Below are 25,876 nucleotides of genomic sequence, written 5' to 3' on the forward strand. Positions count from 1 at the left end.
TTCGGTAAAGGATCAAAGACCTCCCCACCATGGTGTGTTTCTGTTGGTAAAGGACGGTAAAGGAGCCCCACCATGGTGTGCTTTGGTAAAGGATCAAGACCCCCCCACCGCCATGCTCTTAGAGGTTGGTGGTGTGTTTCGGTGAAGGATATCAAGATGTCATCTCATCAAGGACGATGAGTGTTGGTTATGGACATTAAAACTACCTTGATTCTATGGTTATTCATATTGTGGCATTCATGTTCAAGGGTGCAACGTTATGTGCATGGTTATGGAGTGAATATCATATAGAAGTTTAACTGTTTGAGCTAGTTATGGTGGCCTACTTGGATTCCAGAATCAGTAGCCCAAGTGGTAGGAAGAGTTATATGTATTTTTATATTGTAATCAAACCAGGTTACTGTAACTGATTACTGTAATATCTTTCATGTTATATTAAGGGTTATTTTGTTATCGTACCTGGTCTCCAGTCTGTGTGTGTGTGTATGCAAGATTCGCCACAAGGCGCAGGTGCCTCCTTTTTTTGTTGGTTCATTCAATTGATGGTCAGGCCTGGTACGCCTTGTCGGTGAGTGACTATAAGCTAAGCTAAGTTAAATCAAGAATTAATGTGTACAATGTGTATGATTTCATTGGTTAATTCGGGGTTTGTTTTGTGTTTGCATAGCAGGTTTACAACCTAACTAATTTCACCACTAACTAATGTCACTGAGTAACTAATGTTACCAACAGGCTAGTGTAGCCGTAACAGTTGGGCTAATTAGTGGGTGAATTTATTGTGTATGTGTGCGCAATAAAACTAAAGTGACACGAGTTGTATCCGGATCAAGCAGAATGAAACTAACCCTTCCAGAGGGGAGTTTATTAAACTATAGCGGGTAGTTTAGTGAAAACCTGGACAATCTCCTTCGACTTCTCACTAGATAAGTTGACATCCCTGAATAAAAAAAGAAGGTGACATGCTTTTGTTGCTATCTCCTCACCAGAGGTTGTTTTCTTTCTCTTGCTTGGGAAATTTGGATATCGTCCGGTCTTTCATTCACTAAACTCAGCAATATACTCATGACGTCAATATGATTTGGTTGAAATGTCCTTTCGCTGTGATCGGACTTAATGGCAGGCCTGAACAATCTGATTCTGATCTATGATAAGACCAATCAAAGGAAAATTAGGGCTTTTATTTTTTACGATCTGTTCCCTTTTCCTTGTAAAATGACACAAGCCAAGGCAGACAGACGGTAGCATTTTGCCTCTGTAGGGTGGACAATTGATAAGGAATGATTTCCACATGAGTTTGGTACTGATTGCTGATTATTTTCCTCTCATGTTGCGAGGAAAAATCTGTTAAGCCTGTACATTGTGTGCTGATGTATGTTGGTTACGTATAGACCTCCAAAAGTTCACATGACGTTTATCTTCCCCACCTTGGATATGCTTCTCTTTTTCATCATGGAACAGGTTAAAAAGTAAACCCGGCTGTAACGAGGACACGCTTCATCAAGAGGAAAATTCCTCTGAGTTTAAACTAGGATAAAAGGTAGGACTTCAGTCACAAAAACAACAGTGCACTTTCTGACGTCTAACCTCCCACTTTTCATCTTCCACCTGTTGTTTTTACTGCAAGAAATACTTTGAGGTCAGGGAGATCTAACAATAACAGAATCTGTTTTCATGGATAACAGTTTGTGATGGATAGCTGATAGTGTCTAATGAGCAGCGGCCACAGTATCTACTGGAGTCTGAACGTTAGAAAAGTCTGTCTAAGTTAATCCTCAGTTTTTATTTTTGATTCACAATAACAGCGAAAATATTTAGCAATTGCAATTAACTCCATTTTAATGTACTTTTGGAATGATTAATCAGGTTCCTTGAATCTAAACGGCTTCATTCAATATATTACTACTTCTTTTACAATTTCATAACTGCATAATAGACCCATTTTCCCTCAACAATCTGAAACTCATAGTTTCATTCTGCTTGATCCTGAAACAATAACCCAACCTTTCATCAGATGTGTTGCCTGCGTCAGGCTTTATTTAGCCTGAGAGCATCTCTTCTATATCTCCTGCGCCTGTGGATCTCCTCTTTTCTTTATCAACTATTTTCTAACTTCAGCTTTTCAGAAGCTGCTGGGGATGTGATGTGAAAGGAGGGCAGTTTGAATATTTTGAAAGCTTTTCCTTTAAAGACGGGCCTAAAGCATCCTCTGCAATTACACTATTCGTTGTCAAACATGTTTGCATATTCAATATTTATATAAAAAAAACCCTGCTGGATGTGGCTTAATTTAAGCAGCCTCATAGGCGACATGCAAACTCTTCAACAATGTGCTGCAGAGAGATACCTTATTAGCCTTATTATCATGTTCCTCCTGATCAGTCTCCTCCTGCCGATTGTTGTCCTTCACCTAACTTTCCTCTTTATCGTGTAGACACAGACCAAACAAACTGCAGACGCCCGTAGCTCCGCGCTGAGAAGAGAAGTTGTGAAAATAAAAATGAGGAGACCGCAGATGCCAGGACAAAGTGAGGAGTGAGGAGTGGGTTGTATTCTGACAGGTGTGTCAACCGAAGGGCAAAGACAGTCTGAATTAATGAAGCCAGGTGACGGAGAGCTGCAGCCAACAGTTTACTGGAGGCCCAGTGTGCTTCTTATTTAAAATACTGCCCTTGATCTCGCTGATCACTCGGCTATAGGCGACTTAATTAAAACTAACAAGCAGCGCATTAACACCCCGGGGAGGCGCAGGATCCAGATGCAGGTGAAGTCGATTTAAAAAGCCAAAAAGAAAGATGGCAGGTTTGTGCACCCTGATTGAAAGCGCAGACATTTCCCGCTCAAAGTGTGTGAAGTATGTGTGTGTTTGTGTGTGTGTGTCCGTCCTCAGAATAAAGCAACATACCAGAGTAGGAAGGCCAGCCTTGAGCTTCATAGGCAGTGCTTTGATCAGAAAGGCCGGTTCATCTTCACCTTCTCGTGGAGGCCGTCACTGGAGCTGATGGAGCTGGGACAGGAAGGGAAACGTTAAATGTCAGTTTTACCGTGTTTAACCCTTTCATGTCTAGTTTTAAGGTTGTTAACATCCTGTTATTCCACACTGTAACAGTATCGCATGTTCTGTTTCCGCCTGTTCAAAGACTTTGTTACAAGTAAGACCCTAACCCTAGCGAGTAATTCAGTGAATTCAAATTTGTTCTGAGTAAAGTAACGAGGAATCTGCAGAGTAATGACACCCTCTGCTGTGTTTGTGAATGACTTTGTGACGACCTCTGTTGCAAAAGCCCCCCCCCCCCCCCCTTCGTTCTCAGAAAATGGAAATGGCTTAGCACTATCGCCGTTGCCCCGGCAACCATCTGAGTCCCCCATCTCGCGGTGGTGAAATGAGTTGTGAGCAGGCCCGAGAGAGGCAGGGATTAAACATGATCCCGCGGACGCACTGTCAATCAAATCCACAACGCTGCAACCTTCTTCCGCCTACAGAGAAACGCACTGAAACCTAAAAAGCTGCCATATATAAAATAAATTACACTCTTTGACAATGCCTGTTTAATGTGTTGTGTGAGACTGTGACCCAACTTATTTCCCCCCTAAAGAATGAAACCGTCTTTATTAGTCACATACATGCACACAGCAGAGCACACACAGTGAAATTGGTCCTCTGCATTTAACCCATCCTAGTACTACTTATAAGACTAGGAAACAGGCATCTTGTATAGGGTCAACAATATAAATATAACAGCTTTAATGTGGATTGCAGAGGACCTCAGGTATAAGCCTTTACCTGCATCTGTCTTTAATGTAAAGCAAATATGTCAAAGCTTAAATACACTCAATCGCTGGGGACTTGAAATGTATTTAATTTATACTATTATAAGCTCTTTGTCATTTGTATGATATTAAAATAACTTAAAAGCAGTGCTTACATGAACAAAATACAGGTTTTTAACCTTTTAAAAGTTAGGGTTGGATTAGTTTAAGGGTATTTGGTGTCAGGTGTTTTTTAGCTTGTAATTGTTTCCGGATAATAAATGAACTCCAATTCTAGATGAGTAAGCAAGATATAATATACATCATTTATGTGTAGGGTCTGATGACTGTACTTGTGTTTATAAACTGCTTGCAAATTAAATGAAAGGAAGTGATAATGACTCTTGCCTGGTGCTGTTTGCTACTAAAGCAGAAAACTCTTTAACAACAAAACCGTTTTCCTGCAGAGGATTTAGTGGTGGTCGTTATATTCCAGTGCCAAGAGGCAATGGATTAATTTAATTAGCCTGGTGAAGATTAATGACAATGCATAGGCCTTCTGTAGATAAGGCTATACACTGGTAAAAGGGATGTTATTTTCAACATGGCGCCGTGTCTAATTTGGGAAAGTGGGGAGTGGGTAAAATGAGTATAGAGATTTCAAAACTGCATTTATCTGTGTAGATGAATGGGAGGTTCAGTGTCTTTGTGTGTATAATAGCATCACTGATTTCTGCCCTTTTAAGGGATGAAACAGACTTTTCTTCTGAGGGTGATATTGTTTTTGATTTCCATTCTTTGACCATCAGTGAGAAGATATATACTCTTATTAGATCAAATGTATCTTATAGCAGCACACCAATATACAAGCTATGCTGAAAATGTAAAATAGATATCTGTCTTGCTGTCTGCGCTGTGTGATTAGCATAGATGATGCTTCAGATGTAAAAACACCTGCAGCATTATCTATGTAATACATGGCATTATAATAAAGCAAATAGATGTGCATATCATGTTTTTGCTATATTTGCCAAAGCAAAAGATCAGGTAACCTCTCAGATTGATGTGGTACCCCTTTAGGGGGTCCTGACCCTTGGCTCACCACTAGTGTGTGCTGTCACTTAATACCTTTTATTTTCTGGATTCTGAAGTGAAGTGCTTGATATTACACCACAGTTATTAAACACAAATCATAATTTATTCTCAAATCAATTACTTTATGAACTTTATGGCTAATTATAGCTTTTATTGTGATGCTTCATTGTATTATGTCTTAAATTGGACTAAAAACTTAGTAAATAGTGCTGCAAACTCTACAACTGTATGATCAATTATTATCCGTATAAAAAATCCCTTAAAATAAATCCTTCAAAATAAAACTCCTTAAAGCCTAATATTTGCCTGATGTCTGTTTTCAATACCACTGATGACAGCTTAATGCACAATTTGGAAATAAAGAATGAAATCCCTGTAAATCCCGTCTTTCCTGTAAAAGTAATCAGATTACAGTAACGCACTACTGGTGCCAGGCTGGCAAAAGAGAGCAAGGGGGCGGGAAGGGTGAGACCCCCATGCAATTTGATATTTGCCTCTTTGACAGTCATTTAAAGGGGATCTGGAGAACCCGATACCCGGAGACTTACACCCCTCCAAAGACTGTCGGGACACTTTAGCCTGGCTCGGCTCGGCCTTGCAGCGCCAGTGAGTCTCCAGGCAGGGTGTAAACGTTAAATGTTAGCTATTTGTTCCTTGGATTGCGAGGGAAATCAAGCGACTCTTTCATTCATTCTTTTTTTTTTTTGGAAACCCTCCTCCCACTCCCGTCTCTTCTCTTCTTTCTTTCTTTTCTCCAAATCCCCAAAAATAGTTATTGACTAAAGCAGCTTATGGAGTCTCCTAAAAGAGTGATGCAGGAATGAGTCCTAAAAGGAATGAGTTAGCATTTTACCAGCTCCAGTTCCCATGATGAAGTCAAGGTTTTTGGAATGTGCTCTTAGATTCGTGAAATAAGTTCTGTGGTTATCCCAAGCTGAAGAGATTCTCATGTTTGGTTCTTCAACATAAAATACGTCGGCAAATACCCCACTGGTACAAGTCTGAAACTTGTAGTGTCATAAAAACAGCGGTTGCTAATAAGTTACTAAATGAGACTACTCAACGCCATCAGGCCAAACATTAGCCTATTTTAGCTTAGCCGTGTTGCCGTGAAGTCATACTACCTTGGTCCTTTAGCCTAACGTTAGCTTCTTACTTCTGGCAATTGCATTTACGTAAAAAAATAATTGAAGTGGTGCAAAAATTAGGAGATTATCCTGCTTAACAAAACATGTAGCCTAAGTATCATAAATGTGTGTTAACCACAGAGCTCCAATATCCAATATATTGTTGTATTGCTTTTAGAGAGGGATCCCTTGGGATGCTAAGTTCCGGGTCAGACTACACAAATCCATCATGCCTGCACTACTTTTCAACAAATTAAAAGAAAGAGAGACATTTATAAAGAGGAAGAGAAATATTTAGGGATCGCTGGGACTGTACAGACAAAGAGTGTTGACGCAGTGGAAGAGGAGGTTATCTGCTATCATGGCACTTTCTTATCAGTGGATAAATATTTGTATATCATGGCCAACTGGGGACTCAGTGAAACCCTCTGACGTGTTGTTGTGATTGTTGCGACACAGGTGATCTACAGTGAGATAGCTACTGTATACTTGCAACTACATTGTGGGGTTTGAGGGGCTCCTGAGAAAGCCATTTTTCAATTATGAGGTTAAGAGAGTGTGTGTTTTTAATAAACGACTGCTCATTAAAGGGAGAGTACATTCCCCTGCAGAAAACGGGCGGGTCGCATTGTGCTGCTGTCTCCTGGGAGGACTCCTGACTGGATGTTTGTCCCCCAACTCCCCAGCCTCGCATCTCATTAAGCTCATCTCCACATCTCTATCTGCAGTATCAGGCCGCAGCATCGGCCCTATATATGGCTTACAAAAGATTTTCTTTCAGAGTGAATTAAATCAGGCTATTTCAGAGTATAACCACCGTGATGTGGTTGTTTTTTACCTCCATATGAAACCCTCACTGGACTCCCAGTGGCCACCCAGTCCAGGATTATTTAGCAGAGAGGAGGAGAAGGAGGGGCTTGCCTGGATACCCAGCCCCCTGTAAGTGTCCATCCCCGGTTTATTTGACATGGCAGTGTCCCAGGGTATAAAGCAGATAAACATCTGGTGGCGCTGCCAGGACATTGGAAAATGAGGGATTGGGGGGAGGCAGTGAAAGAGGCGCGGGAACACAAAATCATAATGAGAAGAAAGATGGGCAGAGAGAGACAGAGAGATGCTGATCAGCTAATTACAGCTGCAAATAAAATGCAAATGTATCCTGGCATGGTGAGTATGCCCAAGTTTAAACATAGCACCATCCAAAAATTCAGAGCTGCACGGGCACTGTGCCAAGGACGAGTTCCAAACAAAGAATGATTATCCAATAATAATAATAATAATAATAATAATAACAATAATAATAATAACCAATATATAGTTAATATTTTTATTATATTAGCACACTGCATCCTGCTGGCTGTCAGACTACCAGGCTGCACCTCCCTCCCCCTTTAAATAAAAAATAAATAAATAAGATGGCACATTTCCCAACAACAGTGACAGCCTCATGCACATGATCCAAAATCCAACAATTACAGTTCTCCACACTGTAGCTGCTATTTACACAAGGGGCCAAATGTCTCCGTTCCCCCCCCCCAACCTATGTGGTGATTAATGACACATCGCCACCCAAAGATTAATCAAAAAAAAAATCATGGAGGTAGGCTACTCATGAGAACTGCAGCTAGATCAGGTGGGCTCAGGATGGAGGGGGTCTGGAAACGAATTAGCTTCATGGAATCTTTTTAGATGCAAATATTTTGTTATCTCCACTTTGCTGCACTGTTTTTCAGTGTTTATGATTAATTATCTCTTCTTGGTGAAAAATAAATCATGCGAAATGAGGATCTAGCTGACTCCACCGGCGGAGGCAGAGATGGCAGGTCGATGCTGTTAATTTCAGGTTGAAATTGACACACTAATTATAGTGCAGAGTGCTGCTGGAACACTAGCAGGCAAGATTATACCTCTGTGCTTCTATTTTTTTCCTCTGTTTATCAGATCCCCCTTATATTTTACCAATTAAAAATCTTAAAGGCATTTCATTGCCCCGGGATATAAAAAAGCAGCCTCTCTGCTAACATGGCCATCACTTTCCCCCATCAGATTCATTGTGATGTATTAGATGCAATAAATTATCCCATGTAACAAAACATGGCGAGCTGAAAGGCTGATAATCTGCAGAGGGGAGATAAGGATTCATTATTCCAAATCATTATGAATCCAGCGTTGGCTGTGACTTCTTTCTTAATCAGCTTCTGTGATCCTGGATACGTGAAGGGAGCAGATAAGAGCACAGTCGTTTATAATTCTCCCCACCTCGGCCTAATATTTTAAAATAAAATCGCAGGGAGAAGCTGGCGTTTGAAAAAAACGCACACATTGGCTTAACGTTTGGAGGGTGCACAGGACGAGAATAATAAAACACATTGAGAAAATAAATAAGTAAATAGATAATGCGAGGCCCATACATTTTTGGAGGTGTTTTGTCTCAAATTAAGGTCATCTTATTCGACATTTACAGCGAGGAATCATGTAGGCAGGGAGAAAAAGAGAGAGATATACTGCAGCGTGTATTTCACATTTGGAGTGGGTAGTGACTAATAAAATGTAGGCTACACCACGAGGCTATAAAAGCGGGTGACCGTAAATGATTCACTCCGTTTATGCACTAACCGGGCAGAAAAGCCACGGTGCAGAGGTGGCTTATGGATAAAGCGCTGCTGCACTGCTGCAAAATTAACTTAGAAAAAACGTGATGCAACCAAAAAATGCTGCTGTATTAAATCGGAATATAAAGGTGACACTTAACTCCTCATTATATCTGCTGCTGAGATTATAAATATCAGCAGGCGGTGATAGAATAAAGTGCAAAACGGAGACTACACCCCATAATGTGATAGGCCTACAGCGTAGTAACGTAACGTAAACCCGGAACCATTCACATTCTCCATTTACAATTAATTAACTCCACAAAATCCGCACCCCCTCCTCCTAAAAAAATGCATTCTGTATCCACTCCCTTTCAAACATTAAAATGTATTTCCTCCCTTATTAAATAGCAAAACACAACAAATTGATTCTCGTTATTTTCCTCATAATTAACCTATTTATTAAACCTATAATATGCTTTAATTATCTGCGGCATAAATATGGTTTAACTGTTGTTTTTCATTAGCTCGTATCAAAGAAATCAGTATGCGTATTTATCATATTAACTGCACCTTTACATTGAAATGGAAAAGCTAATCATTCCCAGAAATAAGCACTTTATTTACGTCAAAGGCAGATTAATAAATCATTACTATCTGGAATTTCTAATTCTATTTAGATATTGAAACACTAATTCCATAAATGAAATGCTCTGCTGCGTGGAAACTGAATAATTCATTGATTTAAAAAGACATATTTGGCATTCGTAAGTTTATACTACAACGTTTGCGCCGATTATCTTTAATTTATTACCTTAATTGAATTTCTTCCCCAAAGATAGATTTGGGTGTGATCAGTTTACATTCTCCTTCGAACAGTCAAGGCGCAACATGAGAGATACCGAGCCTGCAGCATCCTCCCTCTCCTCTCCTCCTCGCTCTTTTTTCCCTCAGTGCATTTCACAGAGAGAAGGATCGGATTTGCTTGGTGCTCCTTTCAATGAACCATGGTGTCAATAAGCAGCTAGCAGGCCTCTGTGCTCCGGGTTGGATGCATAAGGAAGCTTTTCCGTTTTCAGAACAAACTGCTACAAACCAGCAGCTCAGACCGCATTTCGATATGGAAAGATTGCAGATGTGTTTGCTTAGACATTGTTCAGATGTAGCTCTAATTGCTGCGGAGTTTGGCGCGGATCTTCTCTGTTGATTAGACAACAGCAGCAGCTATGGCTTCATTTGTCCTTTGTGGCAGGCAGAGGGGAGGAAAGGCTGCTCCTGCAACACAAAAGGATGTGCAGGACTGAAATATCTGCAGAGCACAAAGTGTACAGGCACCGTTTTATTAGTGACAATACAATACATTGAATTCTGTGTTGATCATGGACCAAATATAACACATCTGTCATATAAATGTCCAAATTTTAAACATCTAATACTATTGTATGCTCTGAATGTACTGCTCATGGACATCTGAATATAAGGATGCATATATTTGGCTTAGGAATTACCTGGCATGGTCAGGTGTTACCTTTATTTATTTGGAAATATTACAAGGAAAATAAAAGAATAATGATAGTATATCTGGGATCAAAAAAGGGAATATGTATTTTTTTGAAAGGTGTTATAAAAGGCTGCCTGAATAAAACATGTTTTATTCTTACGCTATAATGCATTCCCATTGGTTTCTGATTCAATCGTTCAAAGGATTTATTGTCATGTGCACAATACCTTGAGCGTTGACAATGAAAATCCCAGGCTTATCCGAAAATACAACATAGTCTACAATATGTAATAAAAAGAAACAGACCTACATAGTGCCAGAAAAACAAGCGAGTGACTATAGCTTTTAATTGGGTTTCTGTTCCTCTTACGGTGATGCTTTCAGACCCGGAAGTGCTGGCGTGCATACAGTCAGTACGGGTGTCTCTGCTTGCAGTGTTATATGATGATGTGACTCCGGGACCGAGGGCGCACACCACCAAACATCACTGAGAAGGTTTTTCAGCTTCTTCTTCGTGCACGGCTCTCACTGTCACTCCGTCTAACTCTAAATGCCATCGGCGTTTCCAACTCTATGTCACTCTTTCTTCACATTTGCAGAAAAAAGTCTCCGATCAGCGTCCACTACAGGTCAGTAAATATTAATATCTGCTCTCCAGCATCCTATCTGTCCAATAGGCTGCCTCTTCCCTCGCTGTCGTTGTATTTCGTTTTTGAATAATGGGAAACTATTGCGAAGGGGTTAACTTGTGCGTAAAATGAAATTAAAACGGAAAAAAATCGGGACTTGGTTAAATGCAGATAGGAAGGTGCCGGTTCATTTGTCTCTGTGTGCACTGGCTGAAAAAGGGGTGTTGATAATACACTGTCCACAACGTCCACCATTGTTGCCCTTTAACGTCGTTGTGAGCTGTTTGTTGTTATTTTGTTGACCGAGAGCGAAATTAGCTACGGTAATTATTAGTCATGGTTTCCGCTTGTGTCACTTGGGACTGACATGTAAAAAAAAAAAATGGCCAGCTACCTGCATTTCTTCAAATATTTAGCCACTTACATCAAAACCGAACCCCCAAAATAGCGCAGATGAGGTTTTTAACAACCTATTACCTAGCTCAGGTTGGCGGTATAAGCAGGATCCCATAGAAGCCGTGAAATTGATCTGATTATTGCCAGCGGTCATAAAAAAAGGAGTTGAGTTTGCTGAAGCTGCGTTTCCCTCCTCTCTTATTAGTTTCCTCCATCTCGTCTTGGTCGATATGTATTGATATGGCCGATGTTAGAATGAATAGGATGCCAAATTAAGGGCATCACACGTTACGGGCCAAGTGCAAGCAAAGAGACGTGGCGCACCCTTGATTTGATCCTAGTCGGTGTTTTATATATATTTTAATATATTTTACAAATGTCTACACTGTTCACTTATATTGGATTAAATATTGTATTGTTTAAAACAATATTAGGTGGGGGTTTTTTTTAAACGGAGCGTGACAAAGAGAGAGAATGTGGATTAATTTACATTTTGTGTCATTTGTTTTATTATGGCACACATACTTAAAGATTTTGCGTTAATTCTAGGTTCAAAATGTGAACTCAGGAAATTCTAGTGATAATAAAAGGATGTCATGTATAAAGCAGAATTAATAAATTAGATAAAATATGAATGACTTTGTTTCTTTTGGGGATCTAAGAGGTGAAAAGGCCTTGCACGCTAAATGAAAGATTACATCAGTGCGTCTGGCGGGGAGCGATATAGACACTGATAAGCATCAGTCAATTGGCAGACCGTTTTGTTTTTCTTTCTTTTTTTGTTGGGAAGAATGACACAAAATACGATGTGCTACTTCTTCTTTTTATTTTTTTTTAATCGAAGAAAAGCTGATTTATCCTACGGCTTATGTTCTCATTTTAATCATTCTAGGAAATCCACCTCAAGTTTTACACGCTCGACAAAGCAGAATTTGACGCCCTCGTTTTGTTCTGAGAAGCAGAGTTGGTTCACATGCTGACAGAATAGCAGCTCCCTTTTCTTGAAAAGACTAGAAAGGTGACAAATGACTCAAAGGGTAAAATAAATTTAACATAAAGGTTAGCTGTCGTGGTTTCAAAATATATGAGCATTTAACCAGTAACATATCACGATCTCACGGAGAGCATTTTAAATACTGAGTGACTGGGCATGTTCATTGTTATATCAGGAAACACATGTAGCATTCAACTCTTTTCATCATTTATATCACAGATGTATGTTCGCCATATAATTTTAATTATTTCATATTTAAGATTCAATGCTCGTAAGTACAGTTTAGTTTGGAATTAAGTGAGCAAAATATGATAAAACCCAGACACCAAAGGTTTTGATGAAAACACACACACACACACACACACACACACACACACACACACACACACACACACACACACACACACACACACACACACACACACACACACACACACACACACACACACACACACAATAATATTGTAAAATAATTCTGTCTTTGAATGCTCTAATTTCTAAGAAGCATTTATATGTGCAGGTAATTTAAACATGTATAATCATGATTTTATGTATTTATATATTTATTCATATTTAGTATTACTAATATATAGTAGGCTACTGTATTTTGTATATATATTATTTATAATAACCTATTATTATTTTGGTGTGATTTTATCTGCCTAACTTTTGATAAATCAGCTGGCGGAAGAAAAATTATATTTCTGAGTGAAAACAGTGATTGTTATTGCTGATGAAGTCATTCACAGGAAGCTGGGGGACAAAGTAAACACTCACATACAAAACCTTACACACATAATACAGACGTTATCTAAAACATCCCTCACACTGGCAATGGATTAATCTGTTCCTGTCTTAAATTCTCAGCCGTGATTTAGAAAAGAAACTGTGCCATGTTTTGATTTTAATCACAGCTGGCTGACATAATCACATCTCTGCCATCAAGAAGCCCGATTGGCCCCTCGCCTACTTTTATGAATCAACCTTTACGCACAACAGCTCTGTATTTGTAGGCCAATACATTCAAAAATAGACCAACGCTTTAGACTCACACACTCTGACAGAGAAAAGGAACTGAAGCCACTCTTTTCCCCTCATATAGCGAAGGTTTGGGATTATAAATGACAACTTTTTAAGAGAGCCAGTCGTATTCTGTGCTGAATAAGCTCCGGCGTTATTGACACGGAGGCTCGGGAATCAAGTCATGGGATGGCTTCCATGTCCCATTCTCTAAGCTTCGATACATCCAAGTCAAGAAACAAAAACACATAATCGGGATTTTAGGGTACATTTACCGTCATGTGTTGCCTCTGAGCACCTATAACGGGTACTTTGTGGATAATGGCTCCGCGATACTTTTCAAGGAGGATAATTACACAAGTCCGCTGACAGTTTGACAATGGCAGTTTGCATCCAAGTTCAGTCTCAGGTTTGCATGAGTGAGGAACACTCCCCCCCCCTCTCTCCCCCCTCTCCAGGTAGGGCTATCCTGGAGAGAGAAAATATACAACACTTTGCCAAATCTCGCTCAGTTACTCAGAACAACCTCGATATTAAAGAAAATTTAGTAGAAAATGAGAATTACATAAATAATAACTAATGGAGTCATCGCCTGAGCACATGGCCTTGGGTTAAACAATTCGAATGATTAAAATATAGCCTTTTTATAATTGATACTATCAATTACGGATGGTCAATTTCATGTCATGCACTTTGGTGCAACCACATTAAATCGATCCTACCTGATATTATAGTGCGTCGTGGTGCAAGGGCGTGCGCGCCCCCGATGCCTACCCACTGCTACGCTATTCTATGGGAGTGAGGACTCATTTCCTGACTTTGAAACACTGCGGTGACGTCATATCCAGTATCGTCTCTGCGGCTGCCCCCTACACACACCACACACGCACTCGCACTGGCGCACACACACGCGCACACACAATATTTCTGCTGCCAATATGAGAGAATATGGAGATGCCAAACTGGGCTTCAGACATAAAATACTTTCCCAAGGATCACCCCCCTTTGCGAAGCATCATGCATATGAAACTGAACACAGAGTGGACTCCTCTCTGATTCAGAGAGATCATTTTTTGACGGAACGATTGTTGTTTATTTGTTAGACTAAAAAAAGACGAAAAGCTAGGTGGGGTAAATCCCTTCATGTGAGCTGTATCACGTTACATTTAATGCACTGTTTTGAATGAATAATGACATGAGCCATTGCTGCCTGCCTGCCTGTCTGCCTGTCTTTCTGTCTGTCTGTTTGTCTGAGGGTAGGTTATTGCTCAGATGCTTGTAAGTTAACTGGCAGCCAATAAAAGACTACATTTTAGGGTTTAGTTGATTTATTTTTTCGCAGTCTTAAGATCAGTGAGAGTCCCAGTTTGTCCTTTTCCGCGCCTGCTTCACGGTGAGGAGGTCGGCTCAATTGGGATCTACCATTAAAATAACGTGCCTGTCACCGCGAGAGGACGCACTGTCACAATTTTAAGAGCGTAAATGTCCCGCAAACTGCCATTAGCCCAGAGCAACAGGCTCTGCTGCAGCTTTTCTTCTTCCCTCCATGTTGCACAAACAAGCTTTTAAAAAACGCAAACTGTTGTGAAAAAAGAATTTTATTTCAAATGTTTTTTTAGGAAGGGAGAATACTTAACCTTTCTTTTTTTAATTGTGTAGCCTTTTTTGTTTGTTTCCATGCATGATAAATGAGTAAAGTTTTACTGGGCCGATTTAAAATAATTATCTTATATATAAATTATATCTTTTTGGAGGAGGTCATTGGAAGAAATCTTCCTGCCTCTCTCCTGGCCTACGTTATATTCAATTAGGGCAGGCCCCTCCCCTTAACTGATGACACTGACAGACCCTCCTTAAGTTGCGTCGCGCCACAGCTGTCTGCAAGCATTGAGCTGCCTGGCGCCATCCTGAAAGAATGCCTTCACTGTAAAAAAAAAAAAAAAAAAAAGAGCAGAGAGCGAGAGAGAGAGAGCAAGAGAGAGAAAGAGGGTTAGAGCAAGGGTGAGCGAGCAAACGCCACACAGACGAGAGGGAGGGAGAGAGAGAAGAGTTAATGGAGAGGGTACAACTGCGCACAAACAGATTTGATCACAGAGTTTAACTTGCTGGTGCCGGTCAGTGAAGCCATCCGCTGCGCAGACCTTCACTACTTGTTGAGCCTAGCTGAAAACGCTTTTTTCTGAGAGAGAGAAGTTCAGGAACTCTGCGTGGAGCTGGATTCCATTTTGGACGTATTATTATGACAACAGCTTTGTTGCATTTGTAATGTAGGGGTAGGTTGTGTGTTTTTTCTTTTTAACCCTGGAACATTTATTTTAGCCGTACTGCATGTGAACTATTAAAAAATAAAGAAGACAATACATGATTCTCTCTGTCCCTAGGTGATCGGAAGCAAGCGCGGAACCTGTGGATTTAACTGAAAGAAACACGGATTTGGGACAGTTTACTTCTTATCTCGTGACTTGTACTGATTTGCTTCGGAGTGCATGAACTAAAGAAAAACAGCAACAAAAGCAATGGAAGTAAGTGCTGATCAGCCAAGATGGATGAGCCATCACCCCGCTGTGCTAAATGAGCAGCACCCCGGCTCACATCACCCGGGCCTCGGCCACTCATACATGGACCCTTCGCAGTACCAGCTACCTGACGATGTGGATGTACTCTTTAATATCGACGCGCAGGGGAACCACGTCCCTCCGTACTATGGAAACTCAGTCCGAGCCGTCCAGAGGTACCCTCCTCCTCCCCACAGTAAGTAAAGCGCCTGTTTAGGCTTTTTATTTAATAATGCGAACATTATCCCCTTTAGGTCCCTGTGCGTAATTTAACTCTAACGCAAATACTCAATTACTGTCACTGTGTTTAGAATTGTTTGCATTACCTGACTGTGATCCAGGCCAGGTTTCGGCTTTGGCCTGAGTTGACTTCGTCTTAAAAACCTGAGAGCTAAAGTGTTGTGAAACCACGCCGTAAATATGTATGGTTTAACTCCAGTTGGTCTTTGGTTTCTGTCTACCGCTTATATCGCATTCTATCCCCGTGTAAACTTCACAGACATGGAAACAAATATTACACCCAGCTAACTCAAATGTCAGAAGTTTCTTTTAACATCCCACACGTAAATTATTTTCCAAATCAATTTAGTTACGAATGAAATATATGTATATATATATATGTTGGCACAGATGTCTCAGTTTCACCTGGAATATGTTGGTCATTTTCAATAGCAGCTTTTCACTTCTATATTTATCTATATCATAATATGTTGTTCATTAGGTCGTAGTTATTTTTAGAGTTCCCTATATCGTAGACTTCCTCAACAGTTAATTCACCACGTTGTCTCTATTGAAGCTTTTGACTTTCAAGCATTTAGTTGCATCAAGGTCTGTAAAAAGAAAAAGCACCGGACAAATATACGCATATGAAACGCGTTCCTATACATAACAGGGAATCGAATGATTTCTAAGTGATATAATCTTGTTAGAAATGTTAAATAAAAAGCTGGAAGCAAATTAAATCCTGTCAGTATGTGATTAATCGAGGGCTTGTTCAAACACACAGCTCGAGTTTTACGCTGCTAAATGGTTCATCAAAGTGTGCTTGTATGGTTGCAGACTGAGGTCAGTTTGTGATGTTTCCTTGCGTTTCTGTGCCCCAGGTAGCCAGGTGTGCCGTCCATCATTACTGCACGGCTCCCTGCCCTGGCTGGAGGGCAGCAAAGGTATTGCGCCGCACCACAGCACTTCTCCCTGGAACCTGAGCCCCTTCCCCAAGAACCCCCTGCACCACGGCTCCCCGGCCAGCCTGTCCGTCTACCCCCCATCCTCCTCCTCCTCCTTGTCCACCGGTCACTCCAGTCCGCACCTCTTCACGTTTCCCCCGACCCCGCCGAAAGACGTGTCCCCGGACCCGGGCATATCCAACTCCGGCTCCGGGCGGCAGGAGGACAAAGAGTGCATAAAATACCAGGTGACCCTGGCCGAGAGTATGAAACTGGAGTCAGCTCACAGCCGAAGCGTGGCATCAATCGGAGCAGGGTCATCCTCTGCCCACCACCACCCCATCGCCACATACCCATCCTATGTCCCTGAATACGGCCCAGGCCTCTTCCCACCAAGTAGCCTGATAGGTGGGTCATCTTCTAGTTATGGTTCCAAAACAAGACCAAAATCAAGGTCCTGTTCAGGTAGGCGTGCGCTTTATTACATTCCCTTTTGATCTAACATTATTCCCCAGATTTGCAGCCTTAATGATCAGCCATGTTTAATCTCATACTTAAAAAAATGCCCATGAGCAGCTCATTCATCCCTCACATGAACAATTTCTCCTTTTGGGGCTAAAAGCCATGCAGGTCAAGCTGTATTATAATCAGGCATACAATATGCCTCAAAGCTTTCTTTCATCATCTGATATAAAAATAACAATAACAACAACAACAACAACAATAATAATACAAACAATAATAATAATACATTGAATTTAAAGTAAAGCTAAAAATATACAATTTGAAACAATTAAAGATAATCTTTTTCCCAGACTAAAGATATGTTTTACCCGAACTAAAAAATTAATCATTAAGCAAAGGGGTCGAATGCTTAAATTAATTTAGGTCATGTTTTTTTATTCCTCCTCTACACCCACAAAGTCAGAGAGAGACAGAGGGGAAGCCAGCTCTCCGGCCAGTGTCGCCCCGTTGATATGTTTAGGATAATCCCATTACTGTCACACCAGTGCACGCCACAGTTGCATTGTTTATCCAGCGCGAGAGCACCGGATGCTGCTCGTTCATTCACAGGGAAAAGCGGCTGAGCCTCTGCCGTGCACGAAGCACTGAGGGAGGGAAGGGAAAGAGAGAGTGTGGGGAAACATTTCCACATTGTTAGGCAAGGATGGTAATTATTTTAAAGGTTGCTGCTGCTCAGTTGAAAAGCAGTTTCCTGTAATGAGATTAATATCAGAGGCTTTGAATGGAGTATAGAAAACTGTGGATTAGTTGATGCATATCATCGGGATTATTCAGCATTCACACACTTAATGCAAATAAAGATTTTAATTGGAGGATAATGTGCGTTTTAAGATATTTCACGATATGATTAGTATTCAGACGTTATTAGTGCAGTGTTTGCGTCAAACACACCTTGTTTAATGTTCTAAATCTGCATTGCAGAGACCTGTTTTTACTCGAGTAATATGCACTGGATCATGTCTGATTGCAGCAGCAGAAAAAAATAGATTTATTTGTTACACACTTGCTTGTCTGTCACGTTAAAACACTGGCATGAGCCGGCCTGACATGTCTCTGTGTGAAGTAGGGCTGTGTGTGTTTTTGCAGCTCGATAAAAAGGGGAAGTGCAGCTACACGAAAATGCAAAAAGGCTCTGCATTGCACAAAAGCCCTGTGTGAGTCTCTGCTTTCAAATAATATGAGTGTGGCTGCAGCACCCTTGTTTCAGTTTCAGCCCCCCCCCCCTCTCTTTCTATAGTCACACTGTCAGTGCGCGGCTCACCTGTCGGGGTCACTAGAGAAGTGCTAGTCAAACCCCTCAATCGTTTCAAAATAAAAGAAAAAAACTAAAATCAATTTGCGAATTAAAGTTATTATTATTTATACTATGTATTGGGTGATAAGAGAAAGAAGAAAGCTTTTTTTTACAAGATATTTTTGTTTTAATTATCACGGACTATTTTTAAAACCCCGATAAAGGCCGTGTGTCTAAAACATTTTGTATACAATTATTTCTGTTATCTGGACCTTAACAAAAACTGTTGTATTCATCATAACCAACATTTGCACGTGTCTAATGAGTTAATGTTTGTGGTATAAACTAAATATCTGCTGCAGTATAAGTCATACCTGTATTGCAATATTATATTATCATGATTGTTGATGGATTTTTTTGCATATTGCGTGTTTTTACAAGATTAAATATTGGTGTTTTAAGCATTATTTACATGCATCAATAATTATTTTTAAAGGACTAACTGACCTGGTACTGTCTCCATGTTTTCTGTGCGTGTGTGTGGGTGTGTGTTGGCTCTTGCAGAAGGTAGAGAGTGTGTGAACTGCGGGGCCACGTCTACTCCGCTGTGGAGGCGGGACGGTACGGGTCACTATCTGTGTAACGCCTGCGGACTCTATCACAAGATGAACGGGCAGAATCGCCCTCTCATCAAACCCAAGCGGCGGCTGGTACGTCTCCACCACATTTCTCTATTGATGACATTTCCGTCTCTCTCTCTGTTTTTCCCCTATCCAGGAAGAAGTAGGCCTATTAGCTGCAGGAAATTGACTCGACAAGTGCAGGTCTCTGTTTTCAGATACTACCATAGAAAAAAAACTGCACCGTTTTTTTTAAAATGCAATGACGATGCTATTTTTTATTTGCTAAAATTGTCATTGATTATTCTGTTTAGGCCCCATGTGTATTATTCTGGAGATGCATTGCCTCCATTAAAGAGAGCTTCTATAGCTTGTGGCTGCAGGCCTGCATTCAAAAACGCACACTGAGCTCCATCTTTTAAATATTATTTGACATTTTACGATACATTTGTAGGCTATTTTTTAAATTCTTATGATTGCTCGAGGTACTTTTTTTTGTTGCAGTTATGTCAGGGAAAGCCCCTATCATCAAAGCTGCATCTTGATCTTTAGAGGAGTTCCCCTGCCTTCTTATATGTGCAAAATCTTTCGATGCAAGTATTGCTGTCCAGTCTTGCTCTGGACCCTTTCTCTCCTCTTCGCCTCTAATGTGAAAACCTGACTTCCCAGGAAAGGGCTGCCGGATATCTGAGCAGCGCAGATAAGTCGCTTTTAACAACACAACGCTCTTCCCCAGTCAAAACACACAGGCCAGCACAAAGTCACGATTTGAGCTTATTTAGTGTTAGATTCTCCAATTAAATACGTGCAAAAAGTGGCTAAGGTGGGTAATGGCATGCCACATTGGACCTATTATTAAAAAAATAAAAAAATAAATCTTATTTATAGGCCAGAAAGTGAAACCATAGAACCAATAGATGACCTGCCAATCGGACAATTTCGATGTAATAATAGCTTGTATGCTCAAATGTATTGTTATTTGGCAGAAAATATTTAGGAATTTGGTGATTTTACAGCATGCGCGTAATAATATATATATATTTTTAAATCAAGTGGTTGAAGAAATACTGCAGTAAATGTTAAGATCATAACACATTTTATACGAACTTAATAAGGCTTATTCTTCCGAGCTGTTTGGTTATTCACAGCACACAGCAGGGGTTATTAGGCCACCACATGTGTATAATTGGAAATCCCTCCCTGAGATAATGTAGTCCTTTACGTTAGTGTGTCCTTTGCGCTCACCTGTCTATCGATTGTTTTTAGAGATTATAACATCAATGTCAGGCCATTGCTGCAAACTGGGCCGTGAGACAGGCAGTAAATCCATGGAAGACATGACTTTCACTGTGTCAGGATGAAGAGAGGCTTTTACTCTGCCTGCAGCGAAGCTAAAAATATCCACATTTTCTTTTTTTATTATGCTTTTAATTGGCGTGCAATTATTGCTCATGGTTCATTTCACTGCATGATATCTTCTTATTTTCTTTCCACATTATCCACGTTTCAGAATCATCTTATATAAGAGCTTTTTAATCGATATTAAATCTTTATGTTCTTCCTTTAATTGTTTCACGTCACGAGGTCGACATTTTAAACGGGCCTTCGTGGCACAACCTTGCATTTAAAGGGGACATTTAATGAGATTTAATAGCTCTCCCATTTCAAGGCACTGCTTTTATGTCTTCTGTAAATATTTATTCTTCAGGAGGTATGTGGTCTATGACGCTATTTTTAGCCTTGAGTGAAAGCAGCTCTGTTTTGGGTATTTCTGTCTTTATTTTAAGCTATTTTTAAAATGACAAAATAAGAATTATGGGGTGCACATTAAGAATGTACATCCAGCTTTTTTTTTTTGACCAGCACGATTTATCTTTTTGTAAACAGCTTTAACACAATGCACATAAGTGGAAAAATAAATAATGGATTTAATTTACAATGAAAATTAATAAAATGGCACATTTGTATTGCATTTATAGATATGTTGTAGGCTATTATGCAAGACGCCATATACAGGTCTGCTAAAATAAAAAAAAAACAGCCTGAAATTTTGGGGATCAATTTAAACCCAACATTTATTTATTAACTCCTGCTTAAATAACATCAACACACGCCATATTTCCATATCATAGTGCTAAAATCACGTATTTTACAGGAATTGCAGCCCTTAATGTTGGTGTTGAATGCATCCACGTTGATTGGGTAATTACCTGGTCATGTGACGCTCTATGCCCCTCTGTGTTTGTGCAGTCTGCAGCCAGACGCGCGGGGACGTCGTGTGCAAACTGCCAGACCACGACGACGACGCTGTGGCGGAGAAACGCCAACGGCGACCCGGTGTGTAACGCCTGTGGCCTGTACTACAAACTGCACAATGTAAGTAATAAACCTTCATAGGATATCTCGGTAACCCATCGAACAGCATGTCCTGAATACTTATTCCCCCATCTCCGTCTTTATTTCTCTCCCATCATGCCCCACCTTGCCCTCCTCCTCTGCATATTTTATCTGACTTGTCCCTGCAGAGGATTTCCGGACCACGGTGATAACAAACAGTGTGGAATTAATATGATTTATTGGCAGTAAGTGCGAATCTAAAATGTATAAGTGAACCAAGCCCGCAGCCGGTTTGCTTTTGAATATTAAAGAAGGGGCTTAATTAAAATTCGATTAATTTCCAGGCCGTTTTTTTCCCCCCCTTATTTCTAGCCTTTTGGTTCGCCAGGGACTCAGAGTCCCCCCTCTGACCACCAATCCGCATGATTCGTTTTGGGTTGGTTAGCGCCTCACCACATCATTTCACAACCTCAATCTGAAGACCCCAGGGACTCGTTTATCTCCCCCTCCCTCTCCTCTCCTCAGCACAAAGCTGTCACTTTTAATCAAAAAGCCATTGTAGTTGTAACTAATAATAATAATAAGTTCTCTGAGGCCACATGTAGGTAATATTTCCCCTCTTCAGTCAACAGATAGAGGTTATATATTCCTGTGTGTGAGGGGAAGAGTATCTCGCTTTGCTGCCATGCTTGTCACGCAGGCGCCTCATACTAAATCATTTTCCCATCTTACTTTTGGCAGATAGGGCTATAGAAACAGATTCAGACCACGGTTAAAAGGAGAGAAGAATAATATTTCCCAGTCTACATATTAGCATTTGAACTGACCCTGACCTTGGAGTAATTGTAAAATGAGTTTATTTTGGTAAATCCAGACTTCTGTTACACCCTTTGAAACAAATTCCACATCCTTCGTGGAGAATTTAGCCCTGCTCGCCTGCATGTGTGTCCCAAAACACCTGGTGGTACAGTGTGTTGTCCCGTAAGCTTAGATAAGAAGCTTGTGAACACAGGAAAGTTGCCACAAACAGGAGACCTTGATAACACCTAAAACACAGACAGACTATTTTCAGTAATCAGGGGTTTAGTCACCGGTGTGAAAGTTGTCTTTCTCATCTTTCAATCTCTGAGCGTAGTACAGTGTGCTCAGCTTTGACACTTTGACACCTCTAAGCGAGCTTTCAGGTGGTTAGCTGCTGGTGTTGGGAAAGAGGATGTGAAGGGCTGCGCTGTGTATTCTGCGGTGGTCATTGACTTATACACTCATGGCTTTTGTCTGATGTGCTGGGGCGGCGGCTGGGCGCAGGCCGGAGGCCCAAGGCTTCCTCCGTGAGACATCTCAGCATCAAAGGGCAGGACTGACTGGGTCTAGGTGGGCGTAGCATGCCTTAGAGCTGGGAGCAGGGTAGATAAAGTTCCCCAGTGTGGAGCCACATCTAAGAGAGTGAAACCACATCACTGCAGATAGATCTCTGCCCTCCACTAATCACCCAGGCCAGTAAAATGCCAGGAAATGCTAGGAAGAATCTCCCTTTTCCTGAGGAAGAAGCGCTCAGAAAAATGAGGAAGCCAGCCGGCCTCATCCACCCGCCCTCATAATCCTGCTCAAAGCCCGAATTCCATCATCCAGCTCCCATCCCCAGATAAACCTATGCTGGAATATCGCAGCTGGGGCCATTTTGGCCAGAAGACGGCCAAGCGGTTAAAGAGGAGGGAGGAAAGGAGGACTTGGCCGACGCTGGCGGTCGTCATGGCCATGTGTCTCTGTGGTCGACGTTAGCTGCCAGACCCTTCTCCGTCTCTGACTCTGTTTTGCACACTCGCTCCATCTTCCCTCCACCCCCCTCCATCTTTCCTGTTTCTCTCTTTCTTTCTGGCACAGTCACAGATACAGTTCAGCCTAAACGAATCAACATTTAAATCCAGCCTAACACACACACACACACACACAGGCAAAATATAAACAATCTTCTGTTTCAGGAGGGGACAGTCAGATTTGCTCTGTAATGGGACTCTTTTACATATCAATTTATGTCTCCCCAAAACCCCCAAATCTGCCTCAAAGCAGACTAAAAAGCCCAGTGTGGCACAATTTCTTTCTTATTTCCAATTTGGTGACAACCTTTACTTAAGGTTTCTCTTTTTTTGTGTTTCTTAATGTAAATGGAGACCCAACTACAGCTGTCTTCATGTTTAAATCTCCCCTTTTAGGAGATGATATCTTTCTATCTCAAAATACTAATTTGCCATCTTCTCTGTCTCCTTTCGAGAGCAGATCAACCGACCTCTGACCATGAAGAAGGAAGGCATCCAGACCCGGAACAGGAAGATGTCCAGCAAGTCCAAGAAGAGCAAAAAGTCCCAGGACGGCATGGACGACTTCTCCAAGAGCCTGATGGACAAGAGCAGCTCCTTCAGCCCGGCCGCCCTCTCCCGCCACATGTCGTCCTTCCCTCCCTTCTCGCACTCCGGCCACATGCTGAGCACCCCCACACCCATGCACCCCTCCTTCGCCCCCCACCACCCTTCCAGTATGGTTACAGCCATGGGTTAGAGCTCCCTACTCTTCCCCGCCCCTGAAACCTTGGCCTCGCCACCACCACACCCCTCGGTACCTCTGCTGACCTGCTACCATATCCTTAAAGACAAATGAACTGCTCCTCGGTCTGACCTAAAACCCCCTGTCCCACCACCAGCTGCAGTGCGAGAACGACAGGCTTCTGGCTCCTTATCCTCTTCCTCAGTTGTATTTTATTTTTATAAACTCAAAAGTGTACCTCTGCGATGTGAATGCTTTGCAGACTTGACTGTGGCGCACTGACCTCCAGGGGGAAGATTTTGCTTTCCTCAAACCAAGGGAACATTTTCTCCTCATCCGATGCCGCCTCCACCACATAGAGGCTGTCCTCCCAGCTGATCCACATGATAAGGAGCTCCATTTGTGTACAAAAAGCCATTTTTCCACCACGAACATCACAAAAACAGACTTTTACAACGACCTATCCAGAAGTTTCCATGCCCACCTCTCTTCACCTTGCACCTGTGTAACAGGAAACCCCCGCTCCCCTTGTTCTTCTTTCTGGAGATAGACGTTGAATATATTTGTACAAATTGTATGAAATACAGTACATTTAATGAAGACTTTTTAATTAAGTAACAAAAAAAAGAAAAATGCCAATGGGCAGCTAATGACGACCAGAAGGGTACGAGTCGCAGCAGTAGGAGAGACTTGCCACCGGAGGAGTGAGGAGAGGACGCCTCTGAGTCCCTTAGGAGAGAAAAAAGGGAGGAGGTGAGAGACGAGAGGAGAGACTTGAGAAAGGGCAGGCCTCGTTTTTTGCCTGCGTGAATTGTGTTGCATTAAGTTTGCGGAGAGTCAGCAGCTCTGGCTCTCTCCTTTTTTTTTTGGATGTGCTATAGGTCTCGGGCAATTGGTTTGTGTTGACACGCCCACGTACACACACATACACACACACACATTTGATGACCTGAAAGACATTCTTCCTGCCCACAGATTATATGCATTGTGAAAAAAGTTCCTGTATTTGTTATTTGTATGTATAAATCAGAGTACCAAAAATACGAAATAAACAAAGATGTAGAATTATTTCTTTATGTTATGCAGACTGAATGGTTGTACAAATTTAATAATAATCACTAGTGTAAAATATGACTGCCTTTTTTGTTTCGTAATTTTTTTTCCTCTTTGAAAATAATAAACTAGTTTAATCTCTGTTGACATGTTAGCACTGTGGTCGAGAGCCGTGTTTTCTGTATGATCTTTGACACATCACCCCACCTACTCACCGCAACCACAACCTGCAACACCCTGCCAATCTTTTTTTACCCAGCATTCACAGGAACGACTCCTACGGTCAGTTGAGCACAAACAGGAAGAGCAGAAATAAACAGTGGCAATGGAGGAACAAATCAAATGGCAGGATCACAGAGGCCAGGCCACACAGGCACCGTGTTCTGAAGGGGCTTTTGTCTCATCCTACTGATACATAAATACACTTCCATCGACATGCAGCAATGTACACACACATCAAACAAATACAACTCATCTAGCGAGGATTCAACAGGAAACATAATTTCATTTTCCACTGATTGTTTATCAGGTTTCTTCTACAATTTATATCAAAGAGACGCTGATAAATATTACTTTGAGGTACTTTCTAGACCATAAAAATGGACACATTCTTCATTCAGTCTCTTCATAAATGTTTTGACCTTTGTTGCTATAACCATCACCCTCACATTGCTGAGAAATGAGCTGAAAATAAGAGGAACTCTTTAGGCTTTGACCGCTGAAATAACCACACAGTGTTTCGATGTTC

The 25,876-nt window shown here is 41.2% G+C and overlaps 2 protein-coding genes across 10 annotated transcripts in view; both read left to right on the forward strand.

The window, feature by feature from the left end:
• atp5f1c (ATP synthase F1 subunit gamma) overlaps positions 1 to 25,876 on the forward strand; it is a 111,519-nt gene that overhangs the window by 53,601 nt on the left and 32,042 nt on the right. The gene's annotated exons all lie outside the window — the stretch shown is intronic.
• gata3 (GATA binding protein 3) lies at positions 10,492 to 25,282 on the forward strand. Of its 9 annotated transcripts, none has more exons than XM_063905315.1 (7): positions 15,015 to 15,373; positions 15,482 to 15,851; positions 16,759 to 17,286; positions 19,145 to 19,201; positions 19,358 to 19,404; positions 21,451 to 21,576; positions 23,807 to 24,067. In XM_063905315.1, exons 2-7 carry the CDS (start codon positions 15,617 to 15,619, stop codon positions 23,825 to 23,827), a joined length of 1,014 nt encoding a protein of 337 aa, XP_063761385.1. In that variant the 5' UTR covers positions 15,015 to 15,373; positions 15,482 to 15,616; the 3' UTR covers positions 23,828 to 24,067. The 9 variants fall into 9 exon arrangements, with proteins under 9 accessions (XP_063761378.1, XP_063761385.1, XP_063761382.1 ...); XM_063905312.1 differs by having other exon boundaries at positions 15,018 to 15,373; positions 16,759 to 17,229; positions 23,812 to 25,282; XM_063905310.1 differs by having other exon boundaries at positions 15,019 to 15,373; positions 23,812 to 25,282.

This window comes from Eleginops maclovinus, chromosome 17, assembly GCF_036324505.1.
Source record: "Eleginops maclovinus isolate JMC-PN-2008 ecotype Puerto Natales chromosome 17, JC_Emac_rtc_rv5, whole genome shotgun sequence".
Lineage (NCBI taxonomy): Eukaryota > Metazoa > Chordata > Actinopteri > Perciformes > Eleginopidae > Eleginops > Eleginops maclovinus.